The sequence below is a fragment of the Odontomachus brunneus genome, unplaced genomic scaffold, assembly GCF_010583005.1.
Source record: "Odontomachus brunneus isolate Ranch 3 - 2012 unplaced genomic scaffold, Obru_v1 Obru_scaffold_113, whole genome shotgun sequence".
NCBI lineage: Eukaryota > Metazoa > Arthropoda > Insecta > Hymenoptera > Formicidae > Odontomachus > Odontomachus brunneus.
In genome coordinates this window covers 584,452-603,633 of record NW_022639563.1, presented here as the reverse complement: position 1 = coordinate 603,633, position 19,182 = coordinate 584,452, and the positions used below count along the sequence as shown (strand labels likewise).

General features: G+C 40.9%; 2 protein-coding genes across 10 annotated transcripts in view; one reads left to right on the top strand and one right to left on the bottom strand.

Annotated features, from left to right (window-relative positions):
• LOC116849352 overlaps positions 1–19,182 on the top strand; it is a 156,287-nt gene that overhangs the window by 25,097 nt on the left and 112,008 nt on the right. For 5 of the 9 annotated variants that reach the window (XM_032826427.1, XM_032826426.1, XM_032826417.1 and 2 more), the window contains one exon: positions 4,458–4,574. In XM_032826427.1, the coding sequence (XP_032682318.1) occupies positions 4,532–4,574 (43 nt within the window). In that variant the 5' untranslated portion in view covers positions 4,458–4,531. Of the gene's footprint in view, positions 1–4,457; positions 4,575–18,330; positions 18,927–18,968; positions 19,118–19,182 lie in introns of those variants that run through there. The other 4 variants (XM_032826425.1, XM_032826420.1, XM_032826423.1 and 1 more) reach the window with 3 other exon arrangements.
• LOC116849354 (lysosomal acid glucosylceramidase-like) lies at positions 385–4,115 on the bottom strand. The gene is made up of 9 exons (XM_032826429.1): positions 4,039–4,115; positions 3,284–3,496; positions 3,032–3,164; positions 2,756–2,906; positions 2,471–2,631; positions 1,903–2,306; positions 1,431–1,659; positions 1,149–1,262; positions 385–1,025 (listed from the first exon to the last, which is right to left on the bottom strand). Exons 1-9 carry the CDS (start codon positions 4,076–4,078, stop codon positions 926–928), a joined length of 1,545 nt encoding a protein of 514 aa, XP_032682320.1. The 5' UTR covers positions 4,079–4,115; the 3' UTR covers positions 385–925.

Sequence of the window (19,182 nt, the reverse complement as noted above, 5' to 3'; positions counted from 1 at the left end):
CTCATATTTTAGTCATAGTCAGCTAGTGGATTAAACGCGAGAGATCTTTTAAACATTCAGCGAGATTGAAAGCGTTTGAGCAATCCGCTCTCGTGGCGCTCATCAAATACGACACGTCTCGCGAATTCTTGGCCGAGAGCTAAGAATTTTCCACGAGAGTTCTAATGTCGAGTGACCCGAATTATGTGAAAGTTTTAATTAATTGCGAACCTACAAACTAACAACGCGTAAACGGATACAAATAAGAGACGGGAAAGACGAGTTGCAATTAAAATGCAGAATATAACATGAAAATAGAATAAATAAGTATATATTAATAGGACTTTGAAAAAAACACGTATTAGAGTAAATTCGCTTTATATCATACTTTAATAAAACAAAATATATAGTAACAAAGTTTAATATAAAACACACACATACACAAATAAGTTACAGATAAATAAGTTTTAAATAACAATGAACCCGTATTCGTTTAAATATACACTCAGGAAATATGAAGTCTAAAGTACAATTAGCCGAGCCGGGGGAACTTCTTTAATTATTCTTCTATGAGGCATTCTTCTACAGTCGTAATCATTCAGTTGAACGTCAAAGAAAAGAAAGCTCGAATCATATTGATGTTTTCTCTTCTGTGTTTACAAAGCGCGAGATCAAAGATTGCATTGTTTGATTTCGCGCCGCAAATTTCGCGGTTTAGGCACTTACTTAGACTCATGATTTGTAAACATTGAAGAAAAAACATCAATATAGTTCTTTCCTTTAATTGACGCCTAATCGAATGATCACGACTGAAGGGGATTGATGCGTGGAAGGGGAAGCGTTTCTCTCGACTCCACAAGTTGCATTTCAGACTTCACGTTTCCCGAGTGTACACTTATAACGACTGCTACACTACTACAATTGCTACAGTATGTTTATATCTTATTTACCAATATTTTATGGTATTTATAGACTTTGCAGTGACATTTATCTTTATTGTCCCTTTATCGAAATCTTCGATCAAAATTTTCTTGTTTACCTCATTCCTGAAAGACATAAAAATTTTAAATAGTCCATACTTGTTTGCAACGCGTCGTAAAAAATGTTAAAATGTATAACATCCTTATTTCAAGCGTGTATACATTAATATACACGTTTGTATAACTCACCGATTTAAAATCACCAACACAGTAGCATTGTCGGGTGTGAAAAATGCGACGCTGTCAATTCCCTCACTTCTTGCCAAAGTTGAACTAATTCGCACGCTACCCGGTGGAACATATCTATTTAAAAAAACATAATTGAAAGGATTAATTATTGAAACACACACAGAATGAGTGTGAAAGAGAGAGAGAGAGAGAAAGAGAGAGAGAGAATTTAATATATTGCTGATGTCAAAAGTACGTCATGTAAGCTTGAATAAAGATGCAGAAAACTAATTGGATATGAACTTTGAAAAGTGTCCAAGCACGTAGAACATCGGCTGCTTGTAAAATTCATCGGCGCTCGCGTTGACAATTATCGGCGAATCAACAAAATTTGACTGCCAATTCGGTCCACCAGTCAAGTCTAGAGCGATGTTCCAGTCTATCCAACTAGACGCAAAATGTGTCGTAGTTTCGATGATATTTTGTGCATATCTCTCACCGCGTAACCATGACCCCAGAACTACTCGTTTATCTGTAAATTGCCATTTATTATATTTACAAAATTGTGTGACCTACAATAGGCATGAAAACTGACTCGTAAAACTTTAAATCCTTGACATTTTAACATGTCACAAGTTCGTTTATTTCTTACTTATTCGTCTTACTTATATTTTCTCTTTAAATTACTAAAATAATACGAGAATGTTTTCATCATAGAACAAAAGAAGTTTAGTATAAAAAAATTTATTTTATAAACTAATTGTGCTTCACTAACCATAATTGTGAAAAAGAAGTCCGGTGCACGCTTCTGTATATAATATATATTTTTCCGGAAAGAGTTCTTTTGTTTTATCCAGGATATTTGGACTATAAAGATGATCGTAGTACCAATGGACAGCGATTCCATAAGTCTCGTTTCTGGCCTTTTGGTTCTGAAATATCACTTCTGCCCACTCAGGAAAGAATTGTCTCTGTTCTTCTCCTATGAGGATCTTAATATGCCCGAATCCCGCTTTCTTTAGAGCAGGCGATAGATAGTTGACGAGAAAATTGGCTTGTGCCTTGGAAGTCATACGTAGTCCGTAGATTTCGAAGGGAGTATAGAGATAACTGGCTGGCTCATTTTGAATTGACAAAGCCCAAAATTCTATACTATTATTTTGATAAGCCTCAAGATATCTATAAGAAAGCAATGATCACTTACGATAAATGTTCTTTTTTTCTCTATGTATCTCACAATAAATGCATTATAAAAATATTCTCTATTTATAAATATATTTCAGTCAGTCAGTTTTTTGCAAATAGATAAAAATGTAGATAGTAAAAATATTGTAATATGTTACTTTACGAAATAATCTGCCCATACTCTCCGATATTCCGGGCGTAACGAATTCTCATTTAGAGTAGTGTTATCCGTTTTCATCCAAGAACTTGGGGACCACGGCAGTGTCAACAATTTTATTTTGCCATTTCTCATCCGTAAAGCTTTCTTTACTATCGGTATCTATTAACAATTTAGATATTTAACGAACTGCATATTTTAATGCAATTTTAACCGTGGCCAAAAATGACCTTTGATATATCTTACAGCAGCGAAAATAATATAACGATAAATAAATTAATATAACCTTGTAAAAATTATCTTCCCTCGTTAAAGAGAAATTGGAAAGGGAAGTATCATTGTCCATCAAGTAGCTATAAGGTCTCCATGAGAAATCCGAACATGCCATTGGCATTCTGATCATACTGTATTCGATACCGCCTGGTCCAAAGTAACTCCTGAAAAATCGAATGTAAAATGGTTTTTTTTTAAGTGCATCTGTATAAATATCCTAAATAATACATATGACGATCGCCATTAAGTTAGAGATAAATTTTTCAAACACAATGTATTCTCGTCATACTTCATTAAATTATTATTAGCATGTTTTGACAAACTGAAGATATTGAAGCTTGCTGAGTCAGTCAGCGCTCCTCCAAAGCCGATGATGTCCTGATATCTTTGTCTCCGATTTACGCTGATTTTCCCCGATGAAACTGAATTAAAAAGTTTTTTTCGTGATAACTTGCACGACACATATTACGCTTGAAAGTACTTGTAATTTGTTGGAGAAACGATTTTGTCCCGAATAATATAGTGGTCTTCGAGTACTCACAATCATTTGGAGTAAAATTTCTAAATATGTTGCTTGATACATGAAATCGTAGTCCATCTTTGTTTGATGTTATTAGAAAATATCTTTCGAGATTGCGCGGTTTGAACACATGCGGAGTTGTATCGCAATACGTTGCATTACAGACACAATAATGCCCATCTTCATCTCCGGTGGATTCCGATCTACGTTTGACGCAACTTTTCGTTGTTACACCTGCATATATTCATGAAAGAAATATATTGAATTAAATATTTCTCCTTCGACGTTGCATAGAACATTTGGGCGAATTTTTATGCGAATTTAACCAAATTTAACATTTTCTTATAATTGAGAATTTTATTATGTTTTGCATACTTTGCATTTCTGATAGGATGCTTTGATAGGTAGAAATATCCACAATTTCATAGAAAAATTTATAATCATAATGAAAATCATATCGTGCAAAATCGCCTTCAAATAATCGAATAAAAATTGTTCTGGTGTATTTTAACCGAAATAATATTTTCTGATGTCTTATCAGAACTTATTTTCATGATATCAAATCACGCTTCTAAATTCTGATAAAAAATTGTAATATAGATTAACATGTTGTAACATGTCGCAAATTATATCTAGATTTATAAATATTTAGAAAGCTGTGACCACAGAATTGTTCGTAAAATACATCAAACATATATAAACGTGTTGCAATTTTTTTATTGCCGACTATGAGTCAATGTAACCGATAATGTACGTATAAATAATTTTCAACTTACCTGCCACTGAAACGGCAATGAGTATAATAACGCGCCACATTATAAATAACTATATCAGGAATAAGCTACAGCTTAAATACTCTTCTGCCTACATGTATGAATTTTATATCTTATCGTTACTTAAGTAATATTATATCTTATCTTTACATAAAACGATAAGAAGTACGTTGTTCACATACGTATTTACATAACATGTGGTATACAGAGATCACGCAATATAATACATACATTGATAAAGTCAAAAATGGAATAAATTTTACGTTTCGAAAGATTATAAGAATACCCAACATGTTCTGAGATAACGATATTGTAGATTTCAAAATAATTTTCTCGCGTGGGACTAAAGAAACATCTATAGAATTCAGGAGTTCTCGACGGCTTTGCGAAATTTAACGAAATTTATCCGAACTTGATTACAGGTGCAGATTGACGTGTGTTTGGGCCAAAACAAATATAAAGCTGATGTTTAGCTTACTCGAGCGATTACACATGTATGGTATCAGCTGACCAATTATTAATGATAAGAAAACATCAAGGTAAGTCTCATTATGCATCTCATTTATTAATTATGTAACTTGCAAGATGACTAAGATGTATAAATACGTGATTGCGATATTAATAGCGCGAAATTATTGTATTTAGTGTTGTTCGGTTCGTTGGCAGAGGCCATTAACAGAATTTAACATTACATTCGTCATCTCGTTTAATTAACTGTCTAATCGGCCAAAGAGACTGCGATATACCTGTCCACTCTTCTATGTGTCGCTTCTTTTGCCCCCTTTTCTTTTTTCACTTTTCTTATAATCCCTTCTCGTTTTCTCACGCTTCGCTAGATCGCGCGCTCATAGTTATTCGACGAATGCATGCAACGCAGCTAGTCGAGCGCGTTGCAACGGCCGAACTGAATTCCATTAATTCGCGCGCATATTCGGCCTCGTTTCGAGATTAAATTGAGTTTCTTTTGTACGGAGAACGGGGCCGCGTCCGGCGAGGCGTGTCCTCTCGTAAGGTAATCACTGGACCAAATATTCGTTTAGCTTCGGAGCACGCCCATAAGAGCCGCGGCCTTAAATAATGCATCTCGATGCATCCCACTCCACCGTGCTGGAACTTTTCAGCGCCGAGCGTTGCGACGAGCGCGCTCAATCGACCGCTGCTCCGTTCAGATAATATTTTTGCGAATAAGCAGTGCGCGTCGCATGTCACGTGTCGCACTACACGTAAACGCTATTTAGAGGTATTTATAGAAAAACCAGAGACGCGCGAGTGCGCGCATTTTTCCTTTCGCTGAAATGTGGCCGACAACAATATACATTGTTCGATTATCCCATGCACGATAGATATACAATCGTCTCGCAATTGTATCAGAACAATTCTGAAATTCTAATTCAGTGCCACTAAAACTGCTAATGCCACCTGTTAATGATTATTGCAATCGAATGACTTAAGAAACGAGTATGATGTTTTTTAATAATGCACATGATCGCAATGAGCAAAATAAGATATCTAAGCAAATCAAGATGAAAATAACGATTGTTGCATAACATATTTAGCGTAATTAGAAAAATTTATTCACCGACAGATGCCATGTAAAGCTCGAAAGTAAAATGACCCGAATAATTTTTTTACTTAGAAATTAGCATATACAAACGGTACATTAGACACTCTCTTTTTATATTTGACACTTAATGGTAATTCTGACTGAACATTACGTGTAACGATGATATCGATCTGTTTATTTTCACAAAATTATTCGTGTGCATATTTTTGCTATATCTGTTTAAATAAACCACATATTAATGCTTTTAAATTATGACGTGGCGTGTTGTGCGTTTACACAATTATTATTCATATAGCAAGATCAGATTTCAGTATACTTCAGGATATCATTAACTGAATGAATATTAATATCAGCAGTGCGATATATAACTAATTGATAATATCGGTGATTTTAATAACTCTAAACTGGAACTCAGTCGCTGCTCCAAACGCAATTGTATTTGGCGACAGTGACTTGTTATCGATTTTTGCGAGTTGGAGGGAATGATGTGTGATATAACGCCAATAAAATTCACAGGCACCTCTAAGGCGAAATTATACACGGTATGTATGTATGTAAAAGACACTTGCCATCCGGCAAAGTTGCTGCGTTATCCGCTCGTGAGGAGTTCACGTCACAAGTCGCAGGAGTTAACGTTTTGTTTTTGAAACACGTAAAGTTGCGATCGTTGTTAGCCTTCCGGGTACGAGGGATCATGTAGTGTATAGAGTTGTTCCGAATCTGACACTGAACTTCATGCCGAAACACAGACAGGATACGGATGTGCAGTATTAACGAGAGCCCTGAAACGACTGTCGCGCTCGATAAATACGAAACACATCGTGTCGGAAGTTCGCGATTGCACTTCCATGTAATACTTAAGAAACGTGTTTTATATCGATCGTTAATCACGCCGTGTACAATCGTCTCATACTTGTGAAACAGAGGAACAATCGGTGTGTCACACGTTACTCTTGCTATTATCACTGATTAGAACCTTGCCGGATAAACCGGTGGAACGGGTCGTGAAACGAACCCACGAGCGAGTAGTTATCCGTCTCTCTACACACTCTGTTTTACAGACATACACCCGATGAAAACTGATTCTCAAAGTATCGCGCATGAGCCTCACCGAGCCATACCCGATGCTCGAATTATCTTGCGTTGGCCGTTCACGGCAGCAGCAGCTATCAGTCGACCGATCGACCGTAAACTCGATATCTTCTCGTTCGCTCGTTCGCTTAGTTCCAGAAAAATTGCTCGAGCATCCGGGCATAATTAATATTTTAATTACCACGCACTCTTTATTCGCCGATTAAAGTGAACGCGCCGATGTATCTCGCCTTCCTTCGTTAGAATTTAGCCTCGCATTTCTCATTTTGACGTAGAATCGAGATCTCGTTAAAATTTTCCACGACGCTAGATACTTGCAAGGCATTGAAACAAGAAAGATGAAGAGACAGAAAGAGTTCCAGACTGAGGTCCATCTTTCGACTAGTGTTGATTGAACAATTTTTGTTCGGCGAGACCTTTAAATCCCGATTCCTTTTTTTACACGTGTCCTATAATAACTGATAACTTGCTCATTTTGCACATTAATTCGCCGTAATCTTATTCGGGAAGTTTACCCTCTGTTAATTAAGAACGCAGCGATGTTCACATAGACTCTCCTTTTACGGATCCGCCGGGGCTTCCCTTTCTTGCAACCGCGATTGGAGCCTCTCTCTTACCCCTTGTAAGACCGGCAGGATATTAATGGCCATAAAACACTATCGATTATCGTCACATAGCTATCCGAGTCAGCTTTTTCTCCACCTGGTTAATAGCAGCGAAACTTATAAATTATCCGCGACTCTCTCTCTCTCTCTCTCTCTCTCTCTCTCTATATATATATATATATATATATATATATATATATATATATATATTTCCCTTAATTGCGATGTTGAATTCGACTCCGCGTCGTCGTTTAGGTTTAAATTACGCTCGGACCAAAGTGACCGATCACCGATTATATCTCGTAATAAATCACGAGTTTGTGCGGCGTTGGACGCAAGTGTTCCTTCGAACAATTGCCGTGGTGCGTCAACGGGCAGGTAAACTGAACGTCATGAACTTACGAACTCACGGAGGGGATTCATCGGCTCAGTATTTTTAAGCGTCCGCTAGAAAAGTTATTAATAGCTGTTAGGAGCGTCTATTAAAAGCTGCTGAAAGCTCACTTCGGCAAAGTACAATGCATCATTGATGCCAAGGAATGAATGGGTCAACGATACGAGGAGATCGAGTATGATCTGGAAGGATCATTTGTTTCGCGTGCAGACAAAACGGATAGATCACGAGAGACAAGTGAATCAGCGCGTGATCTCGTTTTCATCCTTGTCCTGTGTACCTAATGTCTACGAAAGCGGCGGATAAACCGCTTAAATTCGTATGCACAACGACGATTGCACGAGACATTATTATTTCAACAGAGCATCCCGCAGGTAACGACAATGCTAGCTGTTTTCGTACGAGGACACTCGTTCTTTATTCGAAAAAGAGGTGAGAGATCTTCGTGAAAATTGTACAAGATTGGCAATCCGTGACAAGAATTACAACATGATACTTAATCGCCGACATTCGGGGAGTAGGCGAGTTACAGTAACCGCGCGAAAGTAATTGGGATTTATAAGCCGAGAACTACTCTCTCTACGCGAACTTAAATTATTCCCACTCGTATTAAAGTCTGCTTAGTAGCAGGTTAAACGTGGAAGATGTTTTAAACATTCAGCAAGATCGAGAGCGTTTGAGAAAGCTGCTACCGCCACCGTCGCTGCCGTGGTGATGCTCATCAAGCGCACGGCACATCCGGCGAATACTTGCATGGTTGGTAAGAGTTCAGAGGGGGAGAGGAGAGAGGGCTTTAACGCTGAGTGACCCAAGTTATGCAGAAGTTCCGATTAATTGCGAACCGAGGAGCTAACAATGCGCAACTGGATGCAAATCAGTCACAGTCAAGAGGGATGAATTACGATTTGTATTGAATTCTGGGGTTTTAAACAGAGGAACACGATTATTTATTGCACGTTGCACGTTTTACCTGCATATCGATACATTATTGTTTATATTCATATTCTCATTACTATCTACTAGTATTTCATCGTGTTGATGGACTTGCCGAGAATATCTATCCTTCTCGCAGAATCCTCGATCAGCAATTTCTTTTCCTCTTCGTTTCTGGAGAAAAAAAGTATAATGAAAATTCGCCCGCGATGCGTTGTATAAATATCGAAAATTAGGGATTCTTTGGTCCAAAGTTAGGACAAAGTATGATGATTCCTATTTGGTCCGCATCCTGTCTGCCATTTTTAAGGCTGACGTGAGAGGGAGAGAGAGGAGCTCTAAGAGTAAAATGACGAAGCACGCTGCAGCTTTTCTCTTACTGACTCACTCACTTTTTCCCTATAAATGGTGAAAGATGTTCTAACTCTGATTTGAGGAAATCTATTGAAAATATCTAAAGTGTCTGACGCGATTTACATGTTTGTTCGTGTGCAGATAGAACTCAAACTGAACGAAAAGTTCAATCTTGTAATAAACTCCTGAACGTCTAATTGAACATCTTGTAATAAAATCCTCCATTTTTAACGAGCTGAAGGGCTCCTCTCACTGCATCACGGACATTTACTTGCCAATTTTCTATAATTAACATCTTAAAAACTCTCGTGGTTGTTTACGACATGGTATCAGACTTTTCCGTTCAACATGATGAATTCTACCTACACACACAAGCGGACATACAAGTCGTGCCAGACACTTTGTATAGTATTTATATTGCATTTGCATGCATTAGAATATTTTGCGAAGAGAAACTCACGGATTTAAAATCACTAACACAGTCCTATCGTGGAACGCTCGCGATGTTTTTGAATCTCCTTGATCTTCTCCGAAGTTGTAGCACATTATGCGGTGACACGTACCTATTCGTGCAAAGAAGTATAAAAGCAAATTAATTAACAAAATTTTCTACACGCAAGAAAAAGACATGATATCTAATATGTCGCTAAGATTATGAATACGTTGCGAGTCTAGATGGAGAAGAATATTGACATTAATGACACATACTTTAAAATCTGTCCGAACACATAGAAAATTGGCTGTTTGTAAGATTCATCGGCGGTCGCGTTGAATATTATCGTCGAATCGACAGTATCATTTGATCGTATTATTTCACAAATTGTAGATACTGAAACTGGCGAAGTCGGCTATCGCATCTCTAAAGTCGAGGATGTTCTGATACTTCTGTTTCCGATTTATGGTGACCTTGCCCAACGATACTGGATTTAAAAGTTTATCTTGTCAGATTCTACGCGCGAAAGTTCTTCTAAGACGTTAAGAAAGAAAAGGGTCTTGCTTTGAATACTGGGAGTATACAGAATATTGGAAAATTTTGCTCTCTCTCTCTTTCTCTTTCTCTCTCGGACATCCTCACAGTCATTAGATTATATTTCGTGTGGTCTAGTAACATCCGGGGCTATATCGCAGTATGTTACATTGCAGACGTAGTAATGTTTATCATGATCTCTGCTCTCCTCTGATTGGCGACAAACGCAACCGTTCGTCAACGCAACTATATTAATTAAAAAATATGCTAAATATTAATTACTTTACCGTTCCCATTACTCTACATATTCGTTTCCACATTTGGCTCTACTTGGTACTCTTTTATTTAGGCGTGCACGAATAAACGGATTTTTACGCAAACTTGGCAAACGCGCGCATAGCTGGACTTTGAGCTGCATGAGTTATAAAATCGTTATACCGAGCCAAAATTTTCACTATATCCTTCGTATATGTTGCATTTGTGATGGAAACATTTCAGTATCCAGAAACGTGTTTGCACTTTCATAAAAATTTTATAGCTGAATTATTAGAAACGTATTTTTAAATATATATATACACACACACACATGTGTTTGTGTGTACCTTCTGTATAAAAAGTACCGGGAAATTGTCATTTAAATGAACCGCGGAAGAGGTAGCGGTAAAAAGTTTTTTTTTTTAGATTGGCACTACCTTCCTTCATTACCAACCGGAGCTTGAGCTCGATCAGTCAACTAGTTTGTTTATGGCAGCTGTCCAAACAAGTCTACCTCAGTGTTGCTCTGCGAATTTTACCATGGAAAAAATAGTCGAACAAAGAGTGTGCCTCAAATTTTGTGTTGCAAACGAAATTTCGTGTGCCGACGCACTGATATCCGGCGAAAAAGGCCCGAATTGTGGCGAGACAATTCGTGGATTTTACACGATGACAATGCGCCAGCGCACAGAGCCACGATTGTGGCCGATTACAAGGCCAAAAACTCGGTCAATTCTGTCGACCATCCACCGTATTCGCCTGATTTGGCACCGTGCGACTTCTTTCTTTTCCCGAAACTGAAATTGCCACTCCGTGGTACTCGTTTTTCATCGATTGATGACATCAAAAGGAATTCGCAGCGGGTCCTGAAGGCCATACCAGAATCGGCCTACCAGAAATGCATGGAAGATTGGTTTCGCCGTTTTCACATGTGCATTGCAAACGATGGGGATTACTTTGAAGGCGACAAAATAAATTTTGATGAATAAATAAAATATTCTGTGTTTTTTTTAACGATTCCCGGTACTTTTTATACAGAAGGTACATATGATAGTTAAGCCAATAATCGACGAGTGTGCAGTCCATAATCTATCTGTCATTGAAACGAGGATGATCGCGCGCCATATTTCGAGCAATTGATTGTGAGTCAAAGTGAGAAATCAACCATTGCTTAAATGTCGGCTGTTCTATTCACGTTAAATCAGTTGACGCTGTTTGACGCTATACAATTCGTAATTTATTCTGTACGCTCATACAGTGTAATGTGTACAGTGTAAAACAGTGGATCTCAAAAATGTAGCGTACAATGTTAGGACGTGTCGCTCTCTTCCATCGTCTCTCTGAATATGTTAATTAATCCGGACTCTAGTCCGGCTATTTCTAGATTACATAAATCGCTGAATATTTCACGCGTCTCGTCGAGGCACCAAGCACAACCGAGAAGTATATTCCACTCCAAAAGATACGAATGTCGCTTTTACACATATAAAATGATTTTCATTGTTGGAGCGGAATAAAGCATAATAAAGGATTAATTGTAGTTATGTATAAAACATAATTTATGCACATACTATTTTATTCGTGTACTCGTTATCGTATCGCATCAAAATTAGCACATTTGAATAAAATTCACAGGCGGCGATATGTGATAAACGTAGTAATATAACTTTTGTTTAGAAACTATTATTTTATGAGACTCATTAACCTAGTACGTGTCGTTCCTTGTTTGAATTAAATTGGTATTATTTCGTCCACGGAAAATTTCATGAAGATACAACACGACAAAATATAATAACATAAAGGCAAACATTTTGAAAAGAAAGGTTTGTAATTGTTGCCCCGGCGTAAAAGAAAATTATTCGTAATATCGGCGTCGTTTATTAAATTAACTGCCTGAAAATTATTTCTTCAGCCGACACAGTTAAAAGAACGAGCGTAACGGACGAATGTGAAAAAAGAAAGACGTGATCGGATCGTACATATGGAAAATTTAGTACAAGTCCATAGTGAGCATGGCGGATCGCTTCTTGATGTCACTCTTGTCCATCTTCGGAACGGCAGTAGTCGGGGTGAAAAGCGATCGATCAAAAATTGATGAAACCACGCTTCTCCGGGCGAGAGACAGTAAATTCGACGTCCAAAGACGTGAGCTCTCCAAAGCACTCGATAATGGCGCCGGTGAAGATCGTCGAAACGAATCGAACGGGACGGCTAACAACAATTTGCCCGTGAGCCACGCGAGAGCATCTGAATACATTTTTTATCTCGTCTCGTCTCGACTCTCAAGGCACCATCCGCGAAGGCACTACTGACGCGTATCGCGCCGTAATTGTGTTTGTAGTCACAATATCGGCTAGTTAATCAAGGGTCCGTGATGTTTCGGGACTTGAAACCGCTCCTCTCCGAGTTAATTACTCTTCATTTTCATTCGCTTCGGAAACTCGGCTGCGCTGCATCAACGTTAAACACGAAAGCCCGTCCCGGAGAAAGGGCCAGTAAAGTTTTCGTGGGAATTAACCGCGGGCCGTATTAAAGCATATCTAAATCGTAATTGGAAATCTTAAAATCAAAACTGATAAAATCTCTCTTTGATATCTATGATATGATCCATTTATCTTCGTTCACGGAATATCGGGAATGAGTTAGTTCCTTAATTTCAATTGAACTTTATGGAATCTCTGTGTCCCCCTCCATCTCCCTCATAATACTTTATCGCGCGATGGACGAAGCGGTCCATCACGTCCAAAATTAAATATTACCTGTTGCGGAAATGACGTAACAATAATACCAAGCAAGTATCGTATAGAATTTTTCTCCCGATACAGTATCTCGTTAATAATATATCAAGCGAGTAAACATCTTTTAATTGTACAGAATACAGCATTGGAAGAATACACAGTCCTCAATAACAATTCCCTCGCGTAAAGTAAATTCATAAAATAAAACGCAGACCAGTCGACATTCTCGTGCGTTGATAGAATTTCGGGCGGCATTCTCGGCGCGACCAAGCAATTTTCGTGTAACTCGGCGTTCTTGCGCCAGTCACATCGCAGTAACAATGTGGATCAAGACGACGGATCTCGCATGATGGGTGGACGACAAGAGCCGCGCGACGCGCAATTCTCGCCGGTTAATCTCCATAAACTCGGCCGTGCTCGGGGACGCAACTCGCGAAAATCCAGCGGGGACATGCGCGACATCGCGAATACGATGTGAATTCGTTGCGGGAATTAAGACTGCGACGAACTCCAAATTGGCGACACGTTTGTATAATGAATGCGCCGCCACCCGGTGTAACGAAAATCGCGGCGAATAATTGCCGTTCGAGGATTGGCCGCGGTTGCGAGCGAAACAAGAGAGCGCGCTTGATCTCGCACTCAAAATGGTGAAATCATCGCACGATGATTTGCGCTGCGGCTCGAGTGCAACTTGTCGAGATCGTAATAATCAATTCGCGCGCGGCGTCGCGTCGCGCGTTCAAGCTGATCGAAGAGCATTCCGCCGTTTAAATGATGCACAAACCGTGTGAGAGCACGACAGAATACGTGCAGAATACGAGCAGAAATTGCGAAAGGATGTCAGGTCGTTCTCCGTCGTTTTCTGGCACACTCCGCTGCACTTTGACACACTTCACCGTGTTCCACTCTCCCGAACTACGTATTTTATTCCGCTTCTTACTTCGGCGACTGCCTCGCTCGATCTACATCATAAAGTTTATTAATTAAATGACAGCATCGCTCGCGCGTGCAAACGCGCGATAGTGGAAAGAACAGACGGAGAAAAAAGTAACATGTCGCTGAATTCGATGCTGGATCGCGCAGTTTCTTACCGTCATCGGCATAATCGCGGAGGAAGACGTACACTCGTAAACAGAAAACGATGGTCCGTTATTTTTAGGGTGAGTCTGCGAACTATTCTGTCTCAGCCAGTGAGAGAATTCTCCCAGTGAACACGAGTTCTGCCATTGGACGAGACGGAGAGTTCGCAAGCTCAGCCCGAAAATCACAGGCAACCTTTCTGTCCACGAGTGTACGCTTACGTACACGCATTTTTTCGACGACACTCCGTGTATCCGCCGTGATGGCTCGCCGGGTGCTCGTCTCGGTCGCGGAATCGCCTTGACGAGAGATTCCCGCGAGATTTACAGCTTTCTGAATTTATCTCCGTTTCCCGCTGTTCCGTGGAGAATATCGCTTTTATTATTTCGCTCAGAGAAGGACCTTCCGTGTGTGATACTTGAGAAGCGCGCTTACTCAAATACTCTACTCCCGTGCACGATCGGAGAAATATGTCGATATCGTTCATGCGCTAAAAAAGCAATTCGGGCTTACCCACACATTCGCTTGTTTTCACTGTTGAATATGCACGAATAAATGAGCCTCCCTTTCTGTGTGAACGCGCGCGCGCGCGTGCGCGTGACTCCCCTGATCGATTCTCATTCGAAGAAATATCATCATCAATCGCATCACATGTTATTACAACGTTGACGTTCCGCATCGATCCTTTATTTGTACGTATTCACAGAGTTTCGCACGATAACTTCGAGGTATATCCTTTTCCCCAGTTTATCTCCCCGTTATGTATACAGATATTCGCTCCCTCTTCTATCCTTTCATATAAAAGACGATATGAAGGGGACACTTTAGTTAACATTGAAAGGGATTATTGGCTTCTAATATGATTTCCGCAATGATTCGGTACATTATTTAAAAATAAAAAGATTAAATAATACAACAAAATTTAAAAGGTTCTCTCTTATATTGAGCAAAAATATGTGAAAATTTATTGAGATTATTTGAATTATATAATACATATAGACATTACATTTGTAATCGCGATTCAAACTAAAAAACTCACGACTACTACATTAAAACTCTACATTAAATCTGAGTGTCTCATCTGAGATAAATTTCAAATAACAATTATTTACAAACCTGAGAGCCTAGACGCAGTTTTGGACGTTTTTTAAAAATCTCTTATTATGTGTAATATATTATGTGTGTAATATTTTATTATGTGATATCTCTCGTTATATGTGTTACTCTATATATTTTCTTATATTCCGACACGAGAGATCTATTTTACTTTTCGTCTCATATGAGGCTGTTGGTCTTATTTGTAATCGCGTTATTACGAGTAGTATATTGAGATCGAATTTTCTTCGCACTCGAGATATTCTCGAGGGACGTTAATGAGATCCTTTGTCATTCTTATTGTCACCTCATGCTTCTCATAAAGTCGACACACACATTCGCATTCCCCTGTCGTCGGATACGACCGACGGATCCCCCCTCCGGCATCCTTTTTCATCTCAGTTTCAAAGATCGCTCATCGTCGTGGACAAAGCGCTGGCGTAAGCTAACTTCCCTTATTGTCCGACCGCAGATCGAGTGCCGCTACTTGCCGTAAGTAGAGCCATCCGTTCGTGATCAGCCGCGACCGGCTCCCAAGGAGATACGGCCGACGCGTTTGTTTGCATTGTCGACTTCTCCTGTCGCTTTTGTATTTATTCCCGCTTTTATGCTAATTTCATTCCTCTCCTATATTTTACCCTCTTCCACATTACGCGCATTTGTATTCAATTCAAAAATAATTCGCTTCTCATATAGATGCAGGTAGGAATTGCGATGAGTTGAAGATCGTTCTCAAGAGACGACTTCGAAAATAGGTCTTATCACTTTTATACATAAAAAACATAAAAGTCGATAACAATGGTAATGATATTAACAATGAAGATATTAACTGCAAAGCGAGCTCGTGGCTTTATAAAGAGGATGAAATGAACATGTTTGCTGTAAGTTGAGACGATTAATGAGAAGATGGATGATATCATTAGACACGCGTTATCACCGCGTCTTCCACGTCGCTTGTGCTTTCCGCGATATGGCCGTAATTAAAAGGAACATATGGCGCGCATCTCTAGCAGTTTGTTGTCTCTCTTTTCCCGATATGTCGGATATAACAAGCGCGCGATTCGATAATCGGCCAAGTTTTGATCCACCCTCAGGGCTTTATTGCCTCCTCGTGCGGCTGATGACTATGTTTGTAATTAGGAACGTTCGGAATTACGTGAAACTGTCCAATGGCACAGCGGATGTTATCCAGACACACATAGCGCGGGGCGCACAATGGATATTTAATCTCAGTCTCCCATCGAGACCGGAGCGAAATGATCGATCGCTCGCTCTCGTTGGTGTTTTCGCCGAGCGCATTCAATCTACGTAACTTTCAGCCCGCCGCGGCTTTTCCGCTATGCTCATCTTAATTCGGCCGAAAACGCCGCGCGATTAAAAAATATCCCCGAGGAGTTGTCGCGCTTGTCATATCTCTTCGTTTGTATGTAACGTTCGAACGGGCGCCATTCTTTCGTTAGTAATAACGTTGAAACTTTTTGCGCTGGGTGTGGAAAATAGCGCGATACTGGGCGTGCTGCGCCGTCGTTTCGCGATAAACTAATTGTTAAAATTGTGCACATACTTGGACTGTATAGTCCCAAGGAGATATTTCACAAGTTGTACGATCGCCGCGCGGAGCACATTATACTTAATTAGAATGTTTCTTTTACGTCGTGACATTGAAAAACTAACTTATCGCGAACGTGGCGCGAATGTATTCGCGATCAACGTCACTCGTGTGCGCGTGTGTATGAGGACTTCGCGAAATAAATATGAATATTATTCGCCCATATATAAGGCAGAGAATTATATTAAACAATATTATAACCGAGTTAATTAAATGAGAGATCGCGCGCGTGCGCGCTCTCACCAACGTGTTATCGCAAACAGTCGCACCTTAACGATATTATTACGCGCGCGGCTGCATGAAAAAGAAACCCGACGCGAAATTGACGGGCGAAGTGCCGAACGCGAGGTGCGACTTACGCTCTTGACGCACGCTCTGCTATTAATATTAATTACATCGAGGCAACATTAATCATCTTATCGCGTATGCATCACGCTGAAAATTAGATTGCGTCGTTTCGCAATGATCGAGAGATTTTAATTAAAAGCAAGGCACGCGTTAAGACACACCCCGGGGCGCAGCAGGACTAATTCGATAAACATCATCGTCTATCGGCGACGGAACAACCCTAACGTATCTTATCGCGATCACTTCCTTCTGACTCCTCTCAAGCAGCGACATCACGATTGAGAGAGGAACAAGCAACAGTAGACGGCGAAAGAAACGAGATAGGAATCAAATCCACCAAATCCTCACGAGATGAACGAGCAATAAGACTAGGTGTGACTGAGTTCATCAGAGCGAACGTGACAAACTCACACTCGTGAAGCTCAATTCACATCCGCATTTTCACGCGTGATTCTTATTAGCATCGTTAAGATAAAAGTACTGATTCCCGGACGCTTATCTTATCTTGGCCATTCTTATTATTTTAAGTACGAATATTTGAACTTGCAACGTAGAATATATGTATATATATATATAGATTTTACATTGAAAGTATTAAATATCTGTTTATAGACTAAAATAATAAGAATGTCCAGGACTAGCTATGTGACTGTTATATTCATTTTATATAGTATCGAAATAATGAAACGTTGTTGTTTGAACTTCCAATCCGAACGGAGGCCGCAGAGCCTCAACACCATTAGGAAATATATCTTTGCTCAAGTGACAACGCATCCCTGCTTCAAAGTCACCCCGTTACTATCTTCGTCATCGCAATCATCGGAGACGTCGCGGAAAAATATCTCCAGCGAACGTTGATCCAATCAAACGGTCTGCAGTAAAGACGCAAGGATCGGTTCAAGCAGTCCTGCAGGACAAGACTGGCTAGAACAGACGTGGACCGGCATGTTCCGGTCGCGGAGGCTGCACGGAAAAATCGATAGCCGACGCTCGCCGGCAGCAGCAGCAGCAGCAACGGCGGCGGCGGCGGCGACGACGACGACGACGACGACGACGCCGCCACCGCCGCCTCCACCACCACCACCACCACCACCACCACCAACAGCATCACCACCTCCACCTCCACCGCCACCGCCACCGCCGCTGCCGCCACCGTCGATGCCACCACCGCCTCCTCCACCGGCGCCACCGCCGCCGCCGCCACTACCACCACCGCCACCACCTCCGACGCCGATGTGGAGCAGCGCGATGGAGTCTGCCCGATGGCGCAGTCAACGTCGGGACCGGCACCCCAAAAGACCCACGCGGTTAAACGCACGTTCGCCAAAACCACCCCTACTGACTGGCCCCTCTCGAGATGTCGCATCTCCGATAAATAGTCCGGACCGCACGTTATTCTCCACGTAAGCCGAGTTCGCGCGGGCGATTCGCGGGAGTAAAGTCCGCCGCGTTGCGTTACTATTTACGGAAGTGCGTGTAGTGTGGGTGCTTGTGTCTGTCTGCCTGCCTACCTGCCTGCCTGCCTGTGTGTGCGTGCGCGTCGCCGGCACGTTGACACCTTTCTCGTCTCACCCACCCGCCGGATACAACGGAAGCCGCGAAGAGAGGTGCTGAGAGACGCCGTGGCGCCGAAGATGAAGAGGGACATCGTCTCGTGATCCGGTCCAGGAGAGCTTTCCGAGGACGCTCTCCTTCGCCGAATAATCCTGCGACGCGCGTCCGTTATTAACCCTGCGGACCGCATCGACGAACATCTCGGTACTGCCCCGAAAGGGCTGCTCCGAGTGGGTGCTCCGTTGTGTGCGAGGCTCGTGTGCCGAAGAGGATCCTCTGCGTCTCGCGGTGCGCCTCGAAAGCGTAAGTGCGTGCGTACGCGAGAATCGTGGCCGGGACACGCCGGGACACGCGCCACGCTACCGGAGTCATTTTGCGCGATTTTCATTTTTTTTCTTTTTGCTCGCACATTCCCTATGTGTTGAAGTGTCCTCCAACGCCGTTGCCGGCGAGAAAGTATATGCAGCAAAGGGAAGAGGAAGGAAGAAAAAGGGGTGGGAGAACACATAGTTATCTTGAAAAATTGGCAAAGGGAATGTTTTTCTCCTGCAAAATTTTA

Excerpts from the sequence above, each read along its gene's own strand:
- LOC116849354 (XM_032826429.1), bottom strand. The coding sequence starts at position 4,078 with ATGTGGCGCGTTATTATACTCATTGCCGTTTCAGTGGCAG. Across the intron at positions 2,307-2,470 it reads TGGGCAGATTATTTCGTAAA|ATATCTTGAGGCTTATCAAA; the intron begins GTAACATATTAC and ends GCTTTCTTATAG. Across the intron at positions 1,026-1,148 it reads GTGTTGGTGATTTTAAATCG|GAATGAGGTAAACAAGAAAA; the intron begins GTGAGTTATACA and ends TATGTCTTTCAG.